Source organism: Bos taurus, chromosome 22 (assembly GCF_002263795.3).
Source record: "Bos taurus isolate L1 Dominette 01449 registration number 42190680 breed Hereford chromosome 22, ARS-UCD2.0, whole genome shotgun sequence".
Taxonomy (NCBI): domain Eukaryota; kingdom Metazoa; phylum Chordata; class Mammalia; order Artiodactyla; family Bovidae; genus Bos; species Bos taurus.
The window spans coordinates 7,559,963-7,581,758 of NC_037349.1; the positions used below are offsets into that span (position 1 = coordinate 7,559,963).

Here is a 21,796-nt window from a genome sequence, read left to right on the forward strand (position 1 = left end):
TCTCTCTTCCCCCCGTCAGCCATAAAAGTTCATTCTCTAAGTCTGAGTCTCTATCTGTTTTGTTAAGTAAATTCATTTGTATAATTTTTTTTAGATTCCATATAAAAAGGATGTCAGACCATATTTCTCCTTCTCTAACTTAGTTCACTCAGTATGACAGTCTCTAGGTCCATCCAGGTTGCTGCAGATGGAAGTATTTCATTCTTTTTAATGACTAAGTAATATTACGTTGTATATATTTACCACATCTTCTTTATCCATTCCTCTCTTGGTGGACATTAGGTTGCCTCCATGTCTTGCTTACTGTAAACAGTGCTGCCGTGAACATTGGGGTGTATGTATCCTTTCAGATCATGTTTTCTCTGGATATATGCCCAGGGATGCGATTGCAGGGTCATATGGTAGCTTTGTTTTTAGTTTTTTGAAGGACCTCCATACTGTTCTCTATAATCAGCGTACCAAGTTACATTCCTACCAACAGTGTAGGAGGGTTACCTTCTCTTCACACCCTCTCCAGCATTTATTGTTTGTGGATTTTTTTTTTATGATAGTCATTCTGATTGGTGTGAGGTGATACCTCACTGAAGTTTTGATTTATGTTTCTCTGATAATTAGCACTATTGAGCAAATTTTCATGTGCCTTATGGCCATATGTCTGTCTTCTTTGGAGAAATGTCCATTTAGGTCTTCTTCCCATTTGTTGATTGGGTTGAACACAGCAATCATTGGTTGAACATAGGCAGAACACTCTCTGACATAAATCACAGTAATATCTTTTTCAGCCCGCCTCCCAGAATAATTGAAATAAAAACAAAAATAAACAAATGGGACCTACTTAGACTCAAAAGCTTTTGCATAGCAAAGGAAACAATAAACAAAACAAAAAGACAACCTACAAATTAGGAGAAAATATTTGCAAATGATATAACTAACAAAGGATTAGTTTCCAAAATTTATAAATAGCTCATGATGCTTAACAGCATCAAAACAAACATCCAAATCAAAAAATGAGCAGAAGACCTAAATAGTCATTTCTCCAGTGAATTTTTAAAATTAATTTTTAGAGGTGGCAAGAATACACAGAAGAACTATACAAAAAAGATATTAGTGACCCCGACAACCACAACGGTGTGATCACTCACTTAGAGCCAGACATCCTGGAATGCGAAGTCGAGTGGGACTTAGGCAGCATCACTATGAACAAAGCTAGTGGAGGTGATGGAATTCCAGTCGAGCTATTTCAAATCCTAAAAGATGATGCTGTGAAAGTGCTGCACTCAGTATGTCAGCAAATTTGGAAAACTCAGCAGTGGCCACAGGACTGGAAAAGGTCAGTTTTCATTCTAATCCCAAAGAAAGGCAATGCCAAAGCTGTTCAAACTACAGCACAATTGCATTCGTCTCACACGCTAGCAAAGTAATGGTCAAAATTCTCGAAGCCAGGCTCCAACAATACATGAACCAAGAACTTCCAGATGGTCAAGCTGGTTTTAGAAAAGGCAGAGGAACCAGAGCTCAAATTGCTGACAGCTATTGGATTATCAAAAAAGCAAGAGAGTTTCAGAAAAACATCTACTTCTGCTTTATTGACTATGCCAAAGCCTTTGACTGTGTGGATCACAACAAACTGTAGAAAATTCTTAAAGAAATGGGAATACCAGACCATTTTACCTGCTTCCTGAGAAATCCGTATGCAAGTCAAGAAGCAACAGTTAGAACTGGACATGGAACGACAGACTGGTTCCAAATTGGGAAAAGAGTACGTCAAGGCTGTATATTGTCACTCTACTTATTTAACTTATATGCGAGTACATCATGAGAAATGCTGGAATCAAGGTTGCGGGGAGAAATATCAATAACCTCAGATATGGAGATGACACCACCCTTATGGCAGAAAGTGAAGAGGAACTAAAAAGCCTCTTGATGAAAGTAAAAGAGGAGAGTGAAAAAGTTGGCTTAAAACTCAACATTCAAAAAACAAGATCATGGCATCTGGTCCCATCACTTCATGGCAAATAGATGGGGAAACAATGGAAACAGTGAGAAACTTTATTTTCTTGGGCTCCAAAATCACTGCAGATGGTGACTGTAGCCATGAAATTAAAAGATGCTTGCTCCTTGGAAGAAAAGCTATGACCAACATAGACAGCATATTAAAATGCAGAGACATTACTTTGCCAACAAATGTCTGTCTAGTCAAAGCTATGGTTTTTCCAGTAGTCATGGATGGATGTGAGAGTTGGAGTATAAGGAAAGCTGAGCACTGAAGAACTGATACTTTTGAACTGTGGTATTGGAGAAGACTCTTGAGAGTCCTTTGGACTGTAAGATCAAACCAGTCAATCGTAAAGGAAATCAGTTCTGAATATTCATCAGAAGGACTGATGCTGAAGCTGAAGCTGAAGTTCCAATCCTTTGGCCACCTGATGCAAATAACTGACTCATTTGAAAAGACCCTGATGCTGGGAAAGATTGAAGGCAGGAGGAGAAGGGGACTACAGAGGATGACATGGTTGGGTGGCATCACCGACTTGATGGACATAAATTTGAGCAAGCTCGGCAAGTTAGTGATGGACAGGGAGGCCTGGCGTGCTGCAGTCCATGGGGTTGCAAATAGTCAGACACAACTGAGTGACAACTAAACTGATATGCATCAATATATGATATTTGCTTTTCTCTTTCTGACTTACTTCACTCTGTACGGCAGTCTATAGGTCAGTTCACATCTCTGCAGATGGTACAGTTTTGTTCCTTTTAATGGTTGAGTAATATTCAATTGTATATCTATACATGAGTTCTTCTCTATTCATTCCTCGGTTAATGGGCATTTAGGTCGTTTCCATGTCTTGGTTAGTGTAAGTCGTGCTGCAGTGAACACTGGGGTGCATTTATCTCTGAATTATTGTTTTCTCTGGGTACATGCCCAGAAATAGGTTTGCTGGTTCATATAGTAGTTCTATTTTTAGTTTTTTAAGGACTCTCCATACTATTGTCCATAGTGACTGTGTCAACTTACATTCTCACCAACAGTGTAATTGGGTTCCCTTTTCTCCATACCCTCTCCAGCATTTATTGTTTGTAAATTTTTTGATGATGGCCAGTCTGACTGGTGTAATGTGATACCTCGTTGTAGCTTGGATTTACATTTCAGTAATAATTAGTGTGTTGAGCATCTTTTCCTGTGTCTATTGGCCATCTGTATGTCTTTGGAGAAATGTCTATTTAAGCCTTCCCATTTTTTTTTGATTGGGTTGTTTGTTATTTTGATATCGAGCTGCAGGAGCTGTTTGTATATTTTGGAGAGTAATCCCTTCCCAGTTGCTTCATTTGCAAATGTTTTCTCCATTCTGAGTGTTGTCTTTTCATCTTGTTTATGGTTTCCTTTGCTGTGCAAAAGCTTTTAATTAGGTACCAGTTGTTTCTTTTTGTTTTTATTTTCATTACTGTAGGAGGTGGGTCAAAGAACATCTTGCTGCGATTTATGTCAAAGAGTGTTCTATGTTTTCCTCTAAGTTTTACAGTGTCTGGCCTTCAGTCATGAATTTGGTTTAAAGTTAACTCATGTTACTTGGGTGTGTATGTGCCTACCAGAAATAAAATATGTTCTCTAGAGGAATAGTATATCATTCTTGGAAACAAATTAGTCTACAAACAATTTTGCAAGTAGATATCTGATCTATAATTAAAACAAAACAGGCACATGAGGGACGAAAAGGAAATAATAATGAAAACCAGCAGAAACAACAGATGGTAAGAAGAGAAGCATAGAGAAACCAGATATTGGAGCTATCAGATTCATAGTTTAAAATATCTATTCATTATATTCAGAGAGATAAAATGTGAGAAATATGTCAGAGTACTAGAAACTATAAAAATTAAAAAATGTGAAGTCTGCAACTAAAAATTAAAATTGAAATTAAAAGCTCAATGAGGGTCTTCCCTGGTGGTGCAGTAAATGGGAGTCTACCTACCAATACAGGGGACATAGGTTCGATCCCTGGTCCAAGAGGGTTCCACATACCACGGAACAACTTCTGAGTTGCATGCTCAACTTCTGAGCCCGTGCTCTAGCAACCACGGAGCCTGTGTTCTGCAACTGCTGAGGCCCACACGCCTGGAGCCTGTGCTCTGCAACAGAAGAACACACCCCAGTGAGAAGCCTGTGCTCTGCAACAGGAGAATACATCCCAGTGAGGAGCCTGTGCTCTGCAACAGGAGAACACAACCCAGTGAGAAGCCTGTGCTCTGCAACAGGAGAATACATCCCAGTGAGAAGCCTGTGCTCTGCAACAGAATACAGCCCAGTGAGAAGCCTGTGCTCTGCAACAGGAGAATACAGCCCAATGAGAAGCCTGTGCTCTGCAACAGGAGAATACACCACAGTGAGAAGCCTGTGCTCTGCAACAGAATACACCCCAGTGAGAAGCCTGGGCTCTGCAACAGGAGAATACACCCCAGTGAGAAGCCTGTGCTCTGCAACAGGACAATACAGCCCATTGAGAAGCCTGTGCTCTGCAACAGGACAATACAACCCAGTGAGAAGCCTGTGCTCTGCAACAGGAGAATACACCACAGTGAGAAGCCTGTGCTCTGCAACAGAATACACCCCAGTAAGAAGCCTGGGCTCTGCAACAGGAGAATACACCCCAGTGAGAAGCCTGTGCTCTGCAACAGGACAATACAGCCCATTGAGAAGCCTGTGCTCTGCAACAGGACAATACAGCCCAGTGAGAAGCCTGTGCTCTGCAACAGAATACACCCCAGTAAGAAGCCTGTGCACTGCAACAGGAGAATACAGCCCAGTGAGAAGCCTGTGCTCTGCAACAGGAGAATACACCACAGTGAGAAGCCTGTGCTCTGCAACAGAATACACCCCAGTGAGAAGCCTGTGCTCTGCAACAGGAGAATACACCCCAGTGAGAAGCCTGTGCACTGCAGTGTAGAATGGCTCCACTTGTCACTAGAGAAAGCCTGCATGCAGCAACAAAGAACTAGTGCAACCGAAAAAAAAAAAAAAAAAGCTCAATGAATATTTTTAACAGCAAACTAAACACTGATAGAGAGATTTAGTGGACTGAAAGTTATTTTGGAAGAAAATATTTAGAAGGAAGCATAAAGAGACAAAAGGAAAAATATAAAATAAAGAAGTAATAGGTTTAGAAAATTCTGTGTGAAGATCACTCATATGATACCTTAAGTGCAAGAAGGAAAGAAGAGGAAGGATGGGGCAGAAGAATATCCTAAGAGATTATGGCTGAAAGTCTTTCTGAACTGATAAAAGATACCAAGCCACAGATACTTGAAGACATACAAAGCCACGCAGGGTAAATACAAAGAAAGTTACACCTAGGCACGTTGTATATTTTTGACTCCTTTGTTTTATGGCAAGTTATTAATTGCCCATATAAGTGTGGGTTCATCTCTGGGCCCTCTATTCAGTTCAGTTCAGTTCAGTTGCTCAGTCGTGTCTGACTCTTTGTGACCCCATGAACTGCAGCATGCCAGGCCTCCCCGTCCATCACCAACTGCCAGAGTCTACCCAAACCCATGTCCATCAAGCTAGTGATGCCATCCAACCATCTCATCCTCTGTTGTCCCCTTCTCCTCCTGCCCTCAATCTTTCCCAGCATCAGGGTCTTTTCAAATGAGTCAGCTCTTCACATCAGGTGGCCAGAGTACTGGAGTTTCAGCTTCAGCATCAGTCCTTCCAATGAACACCCAGGACTGATCTCCTTCAGAATGGACTGGTTGGATCTCCTTGCTGTCCAAGGGACTCTCAAGAGTCTTCTCCAATACCACAGTTCAAAAGCATCAATTCTTTGGCACTCAGCTTTCTTTATAGTCCAACTCTCACATCCATACATGACCACTGGAAAAACCATAGCCTTGACTAGATGGACCTTTGTTGACAAAGGTCCCATGAACCACAGCATGCCAGGCCTCCCTGTCCATCACCAACTGCTGGAGTCTACCCAAACCCATGTCCATCAAGTTGGTGATGCCGTCCAACCATCTCATCCTCTGTCATCCCCTTCTCCTCCTGCCTTCAATCTTTCCCAGCATCAGGGTCTTTTCCAATGAGTCAGCTCTTTGCATCAGGTGGCCAAAGTGTTGGAGGTTCAGCTTCAGCATCAGTTCTTCCAATGAATATTCAGGACTGATTTCCTTAAATTGTCTTCAATTTCAGGATCTGACCCAGGCTCCTTTCAAATTACTGCCTCTTGGTTGAGATTTGGAATGTGTGAGATTTTATTTGTGCCCTTTAGTAGCAGAGTCTTTATTCCTTACAGTCCTCTGGCTCTCTTCTGCAAGCTCCATTGGCCTTCAAAGCCAGATGTTCTGGGAGCTTGTCTTCTTGGTGGAGGACCCCAGGCTAGTGAGCCCAGTCTGAGGCTAGGACCCCTGGCTCCTTGGGGAGAACCTCTGCAGTTGTAATTACCCTCCCATTTGTGGGTCACTTACCCGAGGATATGGGTCTTGACTATGCTGCATCTCTGCCCCTCTTATCCATCTCATTGTGGGTCCTTCTGTTGTGAAAATGTTTCTTGCTAGTCTTTAGTTTGTTCTTATAGTTAATAACTGTGTGAATAGTTGTGATCGTGGTTTCCCCATGGGAGGAGGTAAGCTTAGGGTCTTCCTGCTCTGCCATCTTGGCCACCTTGGCCTTAATTATCTTTTCATATGCTATTTGCCATCTCTATATCATTTTTGTTGAAGTGTCTGTTCCGATCTTTTGATCATTTTTAAATTGAGTTGTTTGTTTCCTTATTGTTGAGCTTTAAAAGTTCTTTGTATTTTGGATACAAGTTCTTTATCAAATATGTGTTTTGCAAATACATTATCCCAATCTGTGGCTTATTTCTTTAATTGTCTTAAACTACCTTAATTATTACTACTTTTGTCTTCAACACGTGACAGGCCAGTGAAGTTAATTGGTATCCTTACACACTACTAGTGGGAATATAGACTGGTGCAGCCTCTTTGGAAAATAGTCTGGCAGTTTGTCAAATGCTGAAACACAGTTACAATTTGACCCAGAAATTTTACTCCTAGATAGACACCCAATAGACATAAAGACATGTGTCTGTATAAAAACATGTTCATAGATATTCATAGCAGCATTATTCACAATAGCCAAAAGATGGAAAGAACTGAAGTGTCTATCAGCGGACAAATGGATTAGCAAAACTGTGTGATATATATCGTTTCAAGGACTGTTATTTGACTATAAAAAGGAATGAAATACTGCTAGATGCTACAACGTGGATGAATCTTGAAAATGTTGTGCTAAAAGAACCCAGCTATTAAAACAAAAGCTCAATTATTGTGTGAATACATTCATATAAACGTTTAGAAGGGAAATCTATATACTATACAATGGACTATTATTCAGTGTTCAAAAAGAAGGAAATCTTACCATTTGTGACAACATGGATGTACCTCGAGGATATTATGCTAATTGAAAGAAACCAGACACAGAAAGACAACTGCCGCATGATCTCACTTGTAAGTGTATTCTAAGATAGTCATACACACAGAGTGAGAGAGTGGAATGGTGGTTATCCGGGATTGCAGGTAGAGAGAAATGGGGAGATGCTGGACAAAGGGTGCAAAGTTTCAGTTACACAAGATGAATAAGTTCTGGATATCTAATGTATGACAATGAGAATATAGCTAACAATGTTGTATTGTGTATTGACATTTTCTTAGAAAGTAGATCTTAAGAGTTCTCACCACAAGACAGAAAGAGAGGAAGAAAGAAAGTAAGGAAGAAAGGGAAAATAGTGGTAATTATATGAGATAATGGATATGTTAATCAACTGAATTGTGGTAGTTATTTCACAGTGTATACACATATCAAATCATAACACTGTACACCGTAAATATGTCCAATTTTAAGTTGTCAATTGTTGTTCAATAGCTAATCACATCAAACTCTTTGAGACCCCATGAACTGTAGCGCACCAGGCTTCCCTGTCCTTCACTGTCTCCCTGAGTTTGCGCAAACTCATGGCCACTGAATCAGTGATGCCATCCCACCATCTCATCCTCTGTCATCCCTTTCTCCTCTTGTTCTCAATCTTTCCCAGCATCAGGGTCTTTTCATGAAGATGAAAAGCATCTCTCTTTTCATGCTTCTTCATCTCTGCTTCAGTCGTATCCAACTCTATGTGACCCCATAGACGGCAGCCCACCAAGCTCCCCCGTCCCTGGGATTCTCCAGGCAAGAACACTGGAGTGGGTTGCCATTTCCTTCTCCAATGCATGAAAGTGAAAAGTGAAAGTGAAGTTGTTCAGTCGTGTCTGACTCTTAGCGACCCCATGGACTACAGGCCACCAGGCTCCTCCGCCCATGGGATTTTCCAGGCAAGAGTACTGGAGAGGGGTGCCGTTGCCTTCTCCGAATATGCTGTCTAGGTTGGTTATAACTTTTCTTCCAAGGAGCAAGTGTCTTTTAATTTCATGGCTGCAGTCACCATCTGCAGTGATTTTGGAGCCCCCCAAAAATGAAGTCTGTCATTGTTTTCACTGTTTCCCCATCTATTTGCCATAAAGTGATGGGACCAGATGCCATGATCTTAGTTTTCTGAATGCTGAGTTTTAAGTCAATTTTTTCACTCTCCTCTTTCACTTTCATCAAGAGGCTCTTTAGTTATTCTTCGTTTTCTGCCATAAGGGTGGTGTCATCTGCATATCTGAAATTATTGCTATTTCTCCCTGCAATCTTGATTCCAGCTTGTGCTTCATCCAGTCCAGCATTTCTCATGATGTACTCTGCATATAAGTGAAATAAGCAGGGTGACAGTATACATCCTTGACGTACTCCTTTTCCTATTTGGAACCAGTCTGTTGTTCCATGTCCAGTTCTAACTGTTGCTTCTTGACCTGCATACAGATTTCTTAAGAGGCAGGTCAGGTGGTCTGGTATTCCCATCTCTTGAAGAATTTTCCACAGTTTGTTGTGATCCACACAAAGGCTTTGGCATAGTCAATAAAGCAGAAGTAGATGTATTTCTGGAGCTCTCTTACTTTTTCAATGATCCAACGGATGTTGGCAACTTGATCTCTGGTTCTTCTGCCTTTTCTAAATCCAGCTTGAACATCTGGAAGTTCACGGTTCACACACTGATGAAACCTGGCTTGGAGAATTTTGAGCGTTACTTTACTAGCATGTGGGATGAGTGCAATTGTGTGGTAGTTTGAGCATTCTTTTACACTGCCTTTCTTTGGGATTGGAATGACAACTGACCTTTTCCCGTCCTGTGGCCACTGCTGAGTTTTCCAAATTCGCTGGCATATTGAGTGTAACAGTTTCACAGCATCATCTTTTAGGATTTGAAATAGCTCAACTAGAATTCCATCACCTTCACTAGCTTTGTTCATAGTGATGCTTCCTAAGGCCCACTTGACTTCACATTCCAGGATGTCTGGCTCTAGGCGAATGATCACACCATCGTGATTATCTGAGTCATGAAGATCTGTTTTGTATAGTTCTTCTGTCTATTCTTGCCACCTCTTCTTAATATCTTCTGCTTCTGTTAGGTCCATACCATTTCTGTCCTTTACTGTGCCCATCTTTGCATGAAATGTTGCCTTGGTATCTCTAATTTCCTTGAAGAGATCTCTAGTCTTTCCCATTCTGTTGTTTTCCTTTATTTCTTTGCATCAATCACCGAGGAAGGCTTTCTTATCTCTTCTTGCTATTCTTAGGAACTCTGCATTCAAATGGATATATCTTTCCTTTTCTCCTTTGCCTTTCACCTTTCTTCTTTTCATAGCTATTTGTAAGGCCTCCTTAGACAACCATTTTGCTTTTTGTATTTATTTTTCTTGGGGATGGTCTTGATCCCTGCCTCCTGTACAATGTCACGAACCTCCATCCATAGTTCTTCAGGCACTCTGTTTATCAGATCTAATCCAGTTGGCTTAAAGTTCAACATTCAGAAAACAAAGATCATGGCATCAGGTCCCATCACTTCATGGGAAATAGATGGGGAAACAGTGGAAACAGTGTCAGACTTTATTTTTGGGGGCTCCAAAATCACTGCAGATGGTGACTGCAGCCATGAAATTAAAAGACGCTTACTCCTTGGAAGGAAAGTTATGACCAACCTAGATAGCATCTTCAAAAGCAGAGACATTACTTTGCCAACAAAGGTTCGTCTAGTCAAGGCTATGGTTTTTCCTGTGGTCATGTATGGATGTGAGAGTTGGACTGTGAAGAAGGCTGAGCGCCGAAGAATTGATGCTTTTGAACTGTGGTGTTGGAGAAGACTCTTGAGAGTCCCTTGGACTGCAAGGAGATCCAACCAGTCCATTCTGAAGGAGATCAGCCCTGGGATTTCTTTGGAAGGAATGATGCGAAAGCTGAAACTCCAGTACTTTGGCCACCTCATGTAAAGAGTTGACTCATTGGAAAAGACTCTGATGCTGGGAGGGATTGGGGGCAGGAGGAGAAGGGGACGGCAGAGGATGAGATGGCTGGATGGTGTCACTGACTCGATAGACATGAGTCTGGGTGAACTCCGGGAGTTGGTGATGGACAGGGAGGCCTGGCGTGCTGCGATTCATGGGGTCGAAAAGAGTCAGACACGACTGAGTGACTGAACTGAACTGAACTGAATCCCTTGAATCTATTTCTCACTTCCACTGTATAATCATAAGGGATTTGATTTAGGTCATACCTGAATGGTCTAATGGTTTTCCCTACTTTCTTCAGTTTCAGTCTGAATTTGACAATAAGAAGTTCATGATCTGAGCCACAGTCAGCTCCCAGTCTTGTTTTTGCTGACTGTATAGAACTTCTCCATCTTTGGCTGCAAAGAATATCATCAATCTGATTTCTGTATTGACCGTCTGGTGATGTACATGTGTGAGTCTTCTCTTGTGTTATTGGAAAAGGGTGTTTCCTATGACCAGTGCGTTCTCTTGGCAAAACTCTATTAGCCTTTGCCCTACTTCATTCTGTATTTGAAGGCCAAATTGCCTGTTACCCCAGGTATTTCTTGATTTCCTACTTTTGCATTCCAATCCCCTATAATGAAAAGGACATCTTTTTTGGGTGTTAGTTCTAGAAGGTCTTGTAGGTCTGCATAGAACCGTTCAACTTCAGCTTCTTCAGCATTACTGGTTGGGGCAAAGACTTGGATTACTGTGATATTAAATGGTTTACCTTATAAACAAACAAATCATTCTATTGTTTTTGAGAATGTATCCAAGAACTGTGTTTTGGATTCTTTCTCTGACTATGATGCCTACTCCATTTCTTCTAAGTGATTCTTGCCCACAATAGTAGATATAATGGTACAAAAATAAATCTGGTACCCTTCAGTTATTATCTCTTACCTCCAGCACTCCTCCCCCAGCTGTAAACAACTAGTTATCTACTTTCCATCTCTACAGATTCTCTTCTCCTTCATAGGGCTTTTTGGTTTTGATTGTTGATGACTGTAGTTGTCCATTTGTTTAGGGAAAGTGAGAAACTTGGATCAAAAGTCTTACTGGGACTGTATTAAGTGTGGGATGTCTATTAGACATTCAAGGGGAGATGTCAAATCAGCTGTAGAGTATGTCTCCTCATAGACTTAATGGCCTAGTAAAGTTCCCTTCAACCATATTAAAAGCATCCAACAAGTTGCAGAATGATTTAGTAAATTAATGTACCATAAATATTATGACATGAAATAGCATGCAAGGATAATTTTTTATTGAAAAAAGTAGATTATAAAAAGTGCATGGGGTTTGCTTCCATTTCCAAGAATACAGTGTATATTAATATATATAATAATATATATTTTGTTGGAATGCAGATAGGCTTTGAAGCAGATAGACTAGAAAAAACAGTGGTTACACCAGGTGTTGGGATTTGGCATGGTTTTATTCTTCTTAATTCGTTATAGTTTAAAGTGTCTCCAATAATAATGTGTTACTTAAATAGGATAAATTTATAAACGTCTTTCCCAGCAGGCTGAGGCTGGTTTATCTGTAAGATGAGGGATATCAAGGTGATTAGGGTGTTGAGGTACCATATGGAAAGGAGCAAAGGCAATGAGGCCCCCGACCAGGACCGAGGTGTGGGGGCACAAAGGGGCGGTCCAAAGGCCCCGCCCCTTATCGTCACGTGCTCAGTGGCAGCCAATGGCTGCCTCCGAGCCCACCTAGGGGACGGGGCGGGGCTCCCAGCTGTCGTCACCAGGACAACGGGCGTTGCCGGCGCCTTGTGACTCTGGGCTGTGGGCGCGCTCGCGGCTCTTCGGCCATGGTGAGTTTGGGGCCCTCGCAGCCCGGCCACCAGGCCCTTCCCCGCCCGAGCTGTCCCTCCGCGCGGCCGCCTGCTGGTGTGGGCGGGTGGCGCCCGGGTCGCCGAAAGGCCGGGCTGAGGCCTGCGGGGCTGCCGGGCAGGGCAGGGCAGGGCTGGGCGGGCCCCCGGGAGGGGGAACCCTGGGGCAGGCGGAACGCCCGCCCGCTGCCCGGGAGCGGCGCCGAGAGTGCCGGGGTCACTGCGGGGACCCAGACCCGGCCGGCCGCCGGACAGCGTAATGCTGTTTCGCCCTAGTGAGCCTGATAAGCCACTCAGAGAGGGTGTGGTTAGGGGGAAAAAAAGGATATGTATGAATATCATCTACCATGTATAGTCATATTAACACTATGTTTCAGTCTGCGTGCTTCCTGTCCCATTTCTATGCAATTATGTACAAATAGGTATTTCTTTGAAATTCATCATTCTGACAGGTTTCTATAGCATGTGAAAATTTGAATTTGTAATTTTGGGGATTCCTCACTCCTTTTTAAAAATGGGGCATTAAGGTGGTGTTTTTTTCTGAGTGCAGCACCCGCACTCGGGGATTTAATTCCTAATTAGTGCGTAGTAAACCCTTTACATTATTACCTTTATTCAATAACTTGAGACTGAGTGGGCATCCCACCTGGACCCCATTAAGCTCGTTTATAACCCGAAGATTCGGCTCAGGTATTGGCTTGAATAGGCAAGATTTAGGGAATTGTCAATCGAAGGTGTGAATTCTCCAGAAGCCTCCAAAAGGTGTAAAAGAAGAGCAGAGCTGGATTTTCTGCTTGGAGACACACCTTTGGTGTATTTGCGAGAGGGTGGGGGTGGGTGAGAGGAAAACGCTTAGTTCTGAGAAACAGTTTTTGTAACTGTTAGTAGTGTTACCTAGATTTGCTGCTTACCTGCAGGGGTTAGTGGAAGAGCTACTAAACTGAGAGTGGCCGGTGCTCCCCAAGTGCCGGTAGGGCTTCTGGAGAGAGTCGCTGCCCTTTGGAATCTTGGCTGGTTCTGTCCTGTCTTAGTAACTAAGCTGCTAAGAGAACGTGGATGATCTGTATCTCATTGACCCCAGAAGAACAACTGCCAGCTGTGTGACCTGTTGATAGTAGGAAAAAAAATACCCCATCACCCACAAATAACAGCAATGCCTTCTTTAGTCCCTGCATGCTTCTTTTAAATTCTGAGTTGCTTTAAGTGAAAATTAATGGAGCCAGAAGAATTTCAGGAAATGAATTTATGAAAAGCTAAGTGTTGTAAATGTTGCAGCGTCTTACTTTTTACATGTAATCTGTGAGAAAAGCTCTTACAATTCTGGCAAGGGGAAAGAACATTAAGGAGTTAACAGTGTCACAGCTTTCTCTCTGAGGGCTTATATTCCTCCAGTTGTCCATTTTCCTTTTCTTCTTTTTGGTCCACCTGTTCCATCCTGATTCACTGTTGTGAATCAACAGTCCACCTTGATTCACGGTTGTAAATTTTAGAGTTTTATGTACTCTAAAAGCATCTTACTGTACTTGTGTACTGCTGGTTGCTTTGCCAAACTTAGAAATGCTTTGGTTTTTATCTTTAAGCATTAAGAATTTAATTCCTGGGAGGAATTTAAGTGAGTGGTAACCTGATGCCTAGGCTCCAGGGTAAAGGGGAGTGAGTGGTTAGTGTAGAGGGAGGATAAGGAGGCTGCTTCTATAATCCCCCAAATGTACTCCAGATATTAACATTACCCTTCCTTAAATGCTTGAATCTAAACATACAGCTTTAGCATTGGATATTTATGGCGTTGCACGTGAATTTTTCTTCAGGGCGTCCCTGGCAGTCTGGTGATTAAGACTCCATGGCTTCCAATGCAGGAGATGTGGGTTTGATCTCTGGTCGAGGAACTAAGAAGTTGTTTAGTTGCTCAGTTTTGATCCCATGGACTGTAGCCCACCACGCCCCTCTATCCTTGGGATTCTCCAGGCAGGAATACTGGAGTGGGTTGCCATTTCCTTCTCCGGACGATCTTCCCGACACAGGGATTGAGCCCATTTCTCTGGCATTGGCAGGTGGATTCTTTACTGCTAAGCCACCAGGAAAGCCCTAAGATCCACATGCCGTGCAGGAGAAAAAAAAAAAAGAATTCAGTTAAGCCACTTGTTTCTATTGCCTTTAAATGATAAATGACAGCTGACATTTATTGTGTACATTTTATGCGTGAGACATTTTTATAAGCACCCCATGTGTCTTAAGTAACCATCACAACAACCTTACGCGGAAAATACCGTTTCCACATTTTAGAGATGAGGAAATGAGGCACAGAGAGGTAGAGTAACTCACCCAGTCAGATTTCAAAACCAGGCATCTTGTCTCAGAGCCGGCTTATGTAAACGTTGGATTATGCTATAGTGTATGGTGTCTTGTTATATGTTCCCTCCAAATATAAGCTATTTTTCTGTTAGGAGATGAGTTTTCTCCCTTACTTGGATTTTAATGTTTTGCGTGCTTATGAGTATTTGTCTTTTGTTCTTGGCACTTGGCTGCACACTGTTGAGCAGAGTAGGCACGCCTAGGCTTCTGTGCTCTGCCTTTTCTTCTCTTTCACACAGATGAAATGAAGAGGAATCAATGACGACAGATCATTGGATTAGGGTTCATACTCATGGCTGTAATAGCATTTAAAGTTTCTCCTGTCATTTCAGTTTGTGTTCAGGAATTGGCACCTGCTTTCTGTGAATCACAAAGGCTGGCTTTTTTTTTTTTTTTAATTTTAATTGAAGTATAGTTGATTGACAATGTTGTGCCAGTCTCTGCTGTACAGCAGTGTGATTCACTGTTTTATACACACACATACATTCTTTTTTAAATATTCTTTTTCATTATGGTTGATCCCAGGAGACTGGATATAGTTGCCTGTGCTATACTGTAGGACCTGTTGTTTATCCGTTCTATATATGGGCTTCACTGGTGGCTCAGAGGTTAAAGCGTCTGCCTCCAGTGCAGGAGACCCGGGTTTGATCCCTGGGTCGGGAAGATCCCCTGGAGAAGGAAATGGTAACCCACTCCAGTATTCTTGCCTGGAGAATCCCATGGACAGAGAAGCCTGGTAGGCTACAGGTTTTTTTTTGTTTTTTTGTTTTTTAATTGAAGTGTAGTTGATTGACAGTGTTGTGCCAGTCTCTGCAGTGTGACTCAGTTATACACACACATACATATAAGCATACATCTGCTGACCCCAGCCTCCCACCCCAACCCTCCCTCAGCCCCCTCCCGGTGGCATCCACAAGTTTGTTCTCTTCCATCCACGTTGCTGAAAGGGCATTATTTCATTCTTTGCTATGACTGAGTAGTAGTCCATTGTATATATACCACACCTTCTTTATCCATTGACCTGTAAATGGATATTGAGGGTGTTTCTGGGTCTTGGCTACCGTAAATAATGCTGCTATGAACATAGCGGTGCAAATATCTTTTGAATTACAGTTTTATCCGGGTGTATGCCCAGGAAGTGGGATTTTTGGATGATATGGTAATTCTCTTTTTAGTTTTCTGAGGAGAAATCCATATTGTTTTCCACAGTGGCTGCATCAACTTGCATTTTCTCCAACAGTGTAGGAGGGTTTCCTTTTCTCCACACCTTCTCCAGCATTTGTTACTTGTAGATTTTTTGATGATGGCCATTCTGACCTGTGTGAGTTGATACCCTGTTGTATTTTTTGGTTTGCATTTATAATTAACAATATTGAGCATCTTCTCATGTGTCTATTGGCCATTTGTATGTCTTTTTTTGAGAAATGTCTGTTAAGGTCTTCTGCCCAGTTTTGAGTTGGGTTGTTTGTGTTTTTGTTGTTGAGCTGTATCAGCTGTTTGTGTGTTTGGGTGATTAAGCCCTTGTTGGTTGCAGCATTTGCAAATATTTTCTTTTGTTCCATAGGTCGTCTTTTCATTTTGCTTATGGTTTCTTTGCTGTGCAAACACTTGTTGAGTTTGACTAGGTCTCATTTGTTTGTGTTTTAATTGCTATTGCCTTGGGAGACTGACCTAAGAAAACATTGTTACAAGACGAGCTTTTAACATAAAGCCATTAGACTTGAAAGATGAGACTATTTTTAAAAGTAAAATTTTATTTTCTGAGGTTTTTTTCCTAATGATCCATTCAATTCAGTCGCGCAGTCATGTCCAACTCTCTGCAGCCCCGTGGACCGCAGCACGCTAGGCTTCCCTGTCTATCACCAATTCCCGGAGCCTGCTCAGACTCATGTCCATCTAGTTGGTGATGTCATCCAACCATCTCATCCTCTGTCATCCCCTTCTCCTGCCTTCAATCTTTCCCAGCATAGTTTTCATTTATTTTAGTTGTATATTCTAAAATTGTTACAAAAAGACATCAAAAAGCTTTAAACTTTAATTTGTATGGATCAAAATATATGTTGGATTACCTGTTGTCATCAGGTTTTTGTTAACTGCTTTCCACTTGAGCTTGTAAGGCAGATTTATTTTTTGGAAATATAAAACAGCATTGTATCATAGAATTGTCCCATTTTAATTGATTTCATTTGGAGTTCTCCCAGTGTTGCTCTTTCTGTATTTGCCTGTGGTTAAGACTTCTCAGAGGTGTTGAGAAGCAGAATAAAGTATATTCTATTTTACCAACAGTTTTGGTCTCTTTGCCATCACATGGTGTAGTTAAGAGAGCTTATATAATGAGATCTTTGTTAATAGATCATGACAACAAGTTTCTCTCTTATTAATTTTCCTACTCTGGACAAAACTGGTCTCCTTTATGGCTGCACTAAGTGGGTACATAATTTTTAGTAATCGTAACAATAACTCCCTTTCATAGAGCCCTTCCACTGTGTTCATTTTTAGGCTGATCACTTCACATTTATCTCACTTAACCCTTCTAACATCCCTGTGAGATTGACATCATTGTACTCACTTAATAGGCCCAATTGTTTAGACAGTTTGCCCAAGGTCACATAGTTGGTGAGTGACAGCCAGGATTTGAACTCAAACAATCTGTCTTTAAAGTATGGCATTTTAAGCATTGCACCATGGCTTCTTCCCAAACTGAAGATTGTGCCTGGTACCTGGCGTGCGGCTTTTCCAGTTCTCAGTGCTGCCCCTGTAATCGTGTCTTTCCATTAAATTTTCTGTCCCATGGTTTTCTGTCCAGCAAATATTTGTGTATCTCAGTATGTGCCAGTCTGTTCTAGGCAGTGGGTGCACAACCGTAAATGAAACAGGAAAGGCTCTGGCCTCGTGGAGTTACATTCTAGTGGTGGGAGGACAGATAATAAGCATATAGATAAGGTGGTGAGAAGGGCTTTGGAGAAAAAGCTGAATAAGAGGAAGTTTTGAGGATGGATGAGTGGATGAGAGGAGGGAGGACTTGCTTTTTAAAAAAAAAATACTATTTGGCCGTGCTGGGTCTTCGTTGCAGCATGCAGGATCTTTAGGTGGGACAAGCTCACCCTTATTTGTAGCATGTGAGATCTAGTTCCCTGACCAGAGATCACACCTGGGCCCCCTGCATTAGGAACTGGGAGTCCTAGCCACTGGACCACCAGGGGAGTCCCGGAACTTACTCTTTCTGTTGGTGGAAGGGAAGGTGTCTCTGAGCAGAGGATGTGGCATGTGAATGCCTAGGAGAAAGACCCTTTCGGGAAGGAATACATATGCAAAGGTCCCGAGGCACTGCCTGGTGTATTGGAGGAACAGCGAGGAAAACCTGGAGTGGAATAAGATGAGCTTGGCAAGAGGGGAGGCCAAGTTAGTCAGGGAGACCAGATTGCATAAGACGAACAAGCCATTTAAGGGAATTTGCCTTCCATTTGAGGGGAGAGGAGGTGATTGATGGAGTTTAAGAAGAATGGCAGAGCATGGCTTTGCATTTCATAAAAGGACCGTTCTGTCTGCTGTGTGGAAACTATACGCGAGGTAGGAGTGAGGGGAGAAAGGACAAGAACAAAGGAAACCAGAGAAGGCGTTGTTTGGTTCAGTCATCCATGGGGTTGGCTGTGCAATAGAAAAGCAAGTGAAGAATGGTTCAGCGATTGGAGTCTGAGCAATAGTAACACGTTGCATTTGCTGAGATGAAGACTATGGGAGGAGTAAATTTAGCAAGGGATGAAGAAAGGAGTTGGTTGTGGGCTTGATAAATTCGTGATCCTTATTAAACATCTAAAGTGAAAGATATCTAGAGACACAGAGTTACGTTTTCAGAAACAGTGGGATATTTTTAAAACGCAAACTGAATTGAATCTTGAAGTATTAGATTTGGAAGAGACTTTTGAGTTTTTTTAGTACAATCCTTTCATTTTACAAACTAGAAATGCTGAGAAGTCAATTGCCTGCCACAGAGTTAAATAGCCTTTACTACTGATTCTCCAGTACAAAGAACACTTGACCTGGAGTCAGGAGATACAAGTTTACATTGTAGTTTTCCTTTTTTTTTTTTTTTCCAGTTCTAAACCTTGGGTAAGTCATTTATCTGCTCCAAGTCTTTCTTCTATCAGAACAGATAATAAAGACTTCTACTGTTAGGATGTTGAAAGTTGCAAAAACTAGACATTGCTGTTTCTACCCTAATGATGGGGAAAGGTTGAGAAGCTAGAAGATTGCAGTTCTCTAAAAACCGTCTAGAGAGCTGAGGTCACAAAGAAATCTACATGAATTAAAATTGAGGATGTAACATGCCCTTCCCAGAAAAAAGGAGACACATAGATACTTTGATCTGTGGAGGGGTCAGCAGGAGGGAGAAGAGTCTGCTATAGACAGCTCTTGGAGCAATCAGTCAACGTTTACTGACTGCTTGTGGGCTGGAGTGACTGCTGGAATCCCGAGGAGCCCCAGCCACAGAGCACGTTGCACCCACCTCTCTTTCCCTTGGGTCTTTGCTGAGTGCATGCATGTAGACATGCCCTGGAGTGCAGGACCTTCCTGAGGTGGGTGATGCCTGCTGAAGGCCAGGGTCAGGGCAGGAGAATCAACAGAAATCTCTCTGAGGCACTAGGGGCTTTCCCCAAGTGTAAGGCAGGGCCACCACGGACAGGGGGCACGGCAGGGGAGCTGAGACTCTGTGGCTATCCAGGCTTTCAATCAGGGAGGCAACAGGCTTTCAGGTGGCAGACAGAGGCAGAGAGAGATGTCTATAAGGCATGGACAGCAGAGGGTGCCACAGCAGAGCCAGCTCCCGGCTGACAGCCAGAGTGTAAAACAGAGATGGTGCTCTTAGTTTTCAGAAAGCTAGCACCTGGGTTGTAAAGCTCAACGAGATCTGTGAAGTCACCAGTGCTCAGATCCCAGCTTCTCCTGAAGGTGCATTTCTGATTGCACCCTAAAAAAAATTTAAAGCCGATCTTGAACTGAATCTAACTAGCGCTATAACACAATTGAGACCCAGATCAACTAGAAATTAAAAGGATTCAGTGCATGCTACCTTCACTGTAAGCAACGTAATTGAAGGAGGAACTTTGCTTTATGGAGGTAAATGACTATACTTTAAAAAAATTCAGGTATAATTGACATAATAACATACTAAAGTTGTACAACGTAATGATTTGAAATTTGTATATATTGCAAAATGATCACCGTAACAGGTCTAGTTAACATCTGTCACCATACATAGTTATAGAATTTTTGCCTTGTGATGAGAATTTTTAAGATCTACTCTCCTAGCACTTTCAGATACGCCAAACAGTATTGTTAACTATAGTTACCATTCTGTATGTTACATGCCCAGGATTTATTCATTTTGTAACTAGAAATGCCTTTTGATTGTCTTTGGCTGTTTTGTCCACCCTCCCATTCCCCATCTATGGAATCATAAATCTGTTATCTATGAGTTTATTTTTTTTAAAAGATTACACATATAAATCAGATCATTTATCTTTTAATGTATTTGTCTTTCACTGTGTGACATTTTAGTTGGCATAGTGCCCTCAAAATACTTCCGTGTTGTTGCAGGTGTCAAAATTTCCTTTTTTTAAATGGCTGAATCATATTCCATTGTATATATCTATTATATTTTCCTTATCTATTCATTTATCAATAGGCAACCTATTTACATATCTTGACTTGTACAAAATGCTTCGGTGAACATAGGAGCCCCTATCTCTTCAAATTATTGTTTTTGTTTTCTTCAGAAAAATCCCTAAAATTGGAATTCTTGGATCATAGGGTAGCCCTGTTTTTAATTTTTTGAGGAAACTCCATACCGTTTTCCACAGAGACTGCATCAGTGTAGATTCCCACCAGCTTTGCGTGAGGGTTCTCACTGCTTGTTACTTGTTGTCTCTGATAGGTATGAGGTGGTATCAATATTTTGATTTGTATCAATATTTCCCTGATGATTAATGATGTTGAGGGCCTTTTCATGTACTTGTTGGCCATATCTTTGGAAAGACATCTGTATAGCTCCTCTGCCCATTTTTTCATTAGATTTCTTGTTGAATATTAAATTCTTATTGCATATGTTTAGCAGAATCATTCATAGATTGTAGTTTTTGTTGGTGGTTTTCTTTGCTGCACAGAAGCATTTTAGTTTGACGTAGTCTGATGTATTTTTTGCTTTCGTGGCCTTATCTTTTGGTGTCAAGTCCAAAATCATCTCCATAACTTATGTCAAGGAGCTTACAGCCTTTTTTTTTTCCCTGGGAGTTTTATTTTTTTCTAGGAGTTTTTTTCAAGTCTTACATTCGAAGCTTATCATCCATTCTAAGTTAATTTTTGTGTATGGTGTAGGACAGGGCTCCACTTTCATTCTCTTGCAGGTGGCTGTTCAGTTTTCTCAGCACCATTTATTAAAGAGACTACCTTTTTTCCCATGTATATTCTTCCTTTGTCATAGATTAATTGACCCATAGTGTGTGGGTTTATTTCTGGATTTCTTTTCTGTTCCATTGATCTGTGTGAATGTTTTTCTGCCAATGCTATACTGTTTTGATAGCTTTGCAGTATAGTCAGAAGTCAGGGAGCTTGAATCCTCCAGTTCTGTTCTTTCCCAAGATAGTTTTGGCTATTTGTGTGTTTATGTTTCCGTACAAGTTCTGAGATTATTTGTTGCAGTTCTATAAAAAATCCCCTGATATATTTTGATAGGGATTGCATTCAATCTGTAGATTGTCTTGTATAGTATGGTCACTTTACCAGTACTAATTCTTCCTATATAAAACACGATATATTTTTTCATCTCTTTGTATTGTCTTCAGTTTCATCTTATAGTTTTATAGTCTTTTATAGACTTTGCACAGAGAAGGCAGTGGCACCCCACTCCAGTACTCTTGCCTGGAAAATCCCATGGACGGAGGAGCCTGGTGGGCTGCAGTCCATGGGGTCGCTGAGGGTTGGACACGACTGAGCAACTTCACTTTCACTTTTCACTTTTATGCATTGGAGAAGGAAATGGCAACCCACTCCAGTGTTCTTGCCTGGAGAATCCCAGGAATGGGGGAGCCTGGTGGGCTGCTGTCTTTGGGGTCGCACAGAGTCAGACACGACTGAAGCAACTTAGCAGCATAGACTTTCCAAGTA

The 21,796-nt window shown here is 41.7% G+C and overlaps 1 protein-coding gene and 1 long non-coding RNA gene across 7 annotated transcripts in view; one reads left to right on the forward strand and one right to left on the reverse strand.

Annotated features, from left to right (window-relative positions):
- LOC112443433 (uncharacterized) overlaps positions 1–13,592 on the reverse strand; it is a 30,049-nt gene extending 16,457 nt beyond the window's left edge. The window contains exon 1 of the long non-coding RNA XR_003031795.2: positions 13,192–13,592. This is a non-coding gene — a long non-coding RNA (uncharacterized lncRNA). The remainder of the gene's footprint in view (positions 1–13,191) is intronic.
- FBXL2 (F-box and leucine rich repeat protein 2) overlaps positions 1–21,796 on the forward strand; it is a 111,166-nt gene that overhangs the window by 17,500 nt on the left and 71,870 nt on the right. For 3 of the 6 annotated variants that reach the window (XR_009492294.1, XM_059879862.1, XM_024983026.2), the window contains exon 1: positions 12,192–12,262. The exons of 2 other annotated variants lie outside the window; for them this stretch is intronic. Coding sequence is in view for 2 of the 4 variants with exons in the window: in XM_059879862.1 (XP_059735845.1) it covers positions 12,260–12,262 (3 nt within the window). In the remaining 2 variants the exon portion in view is untranslated. 6 annotated transcript variants of the gene reach the window in all.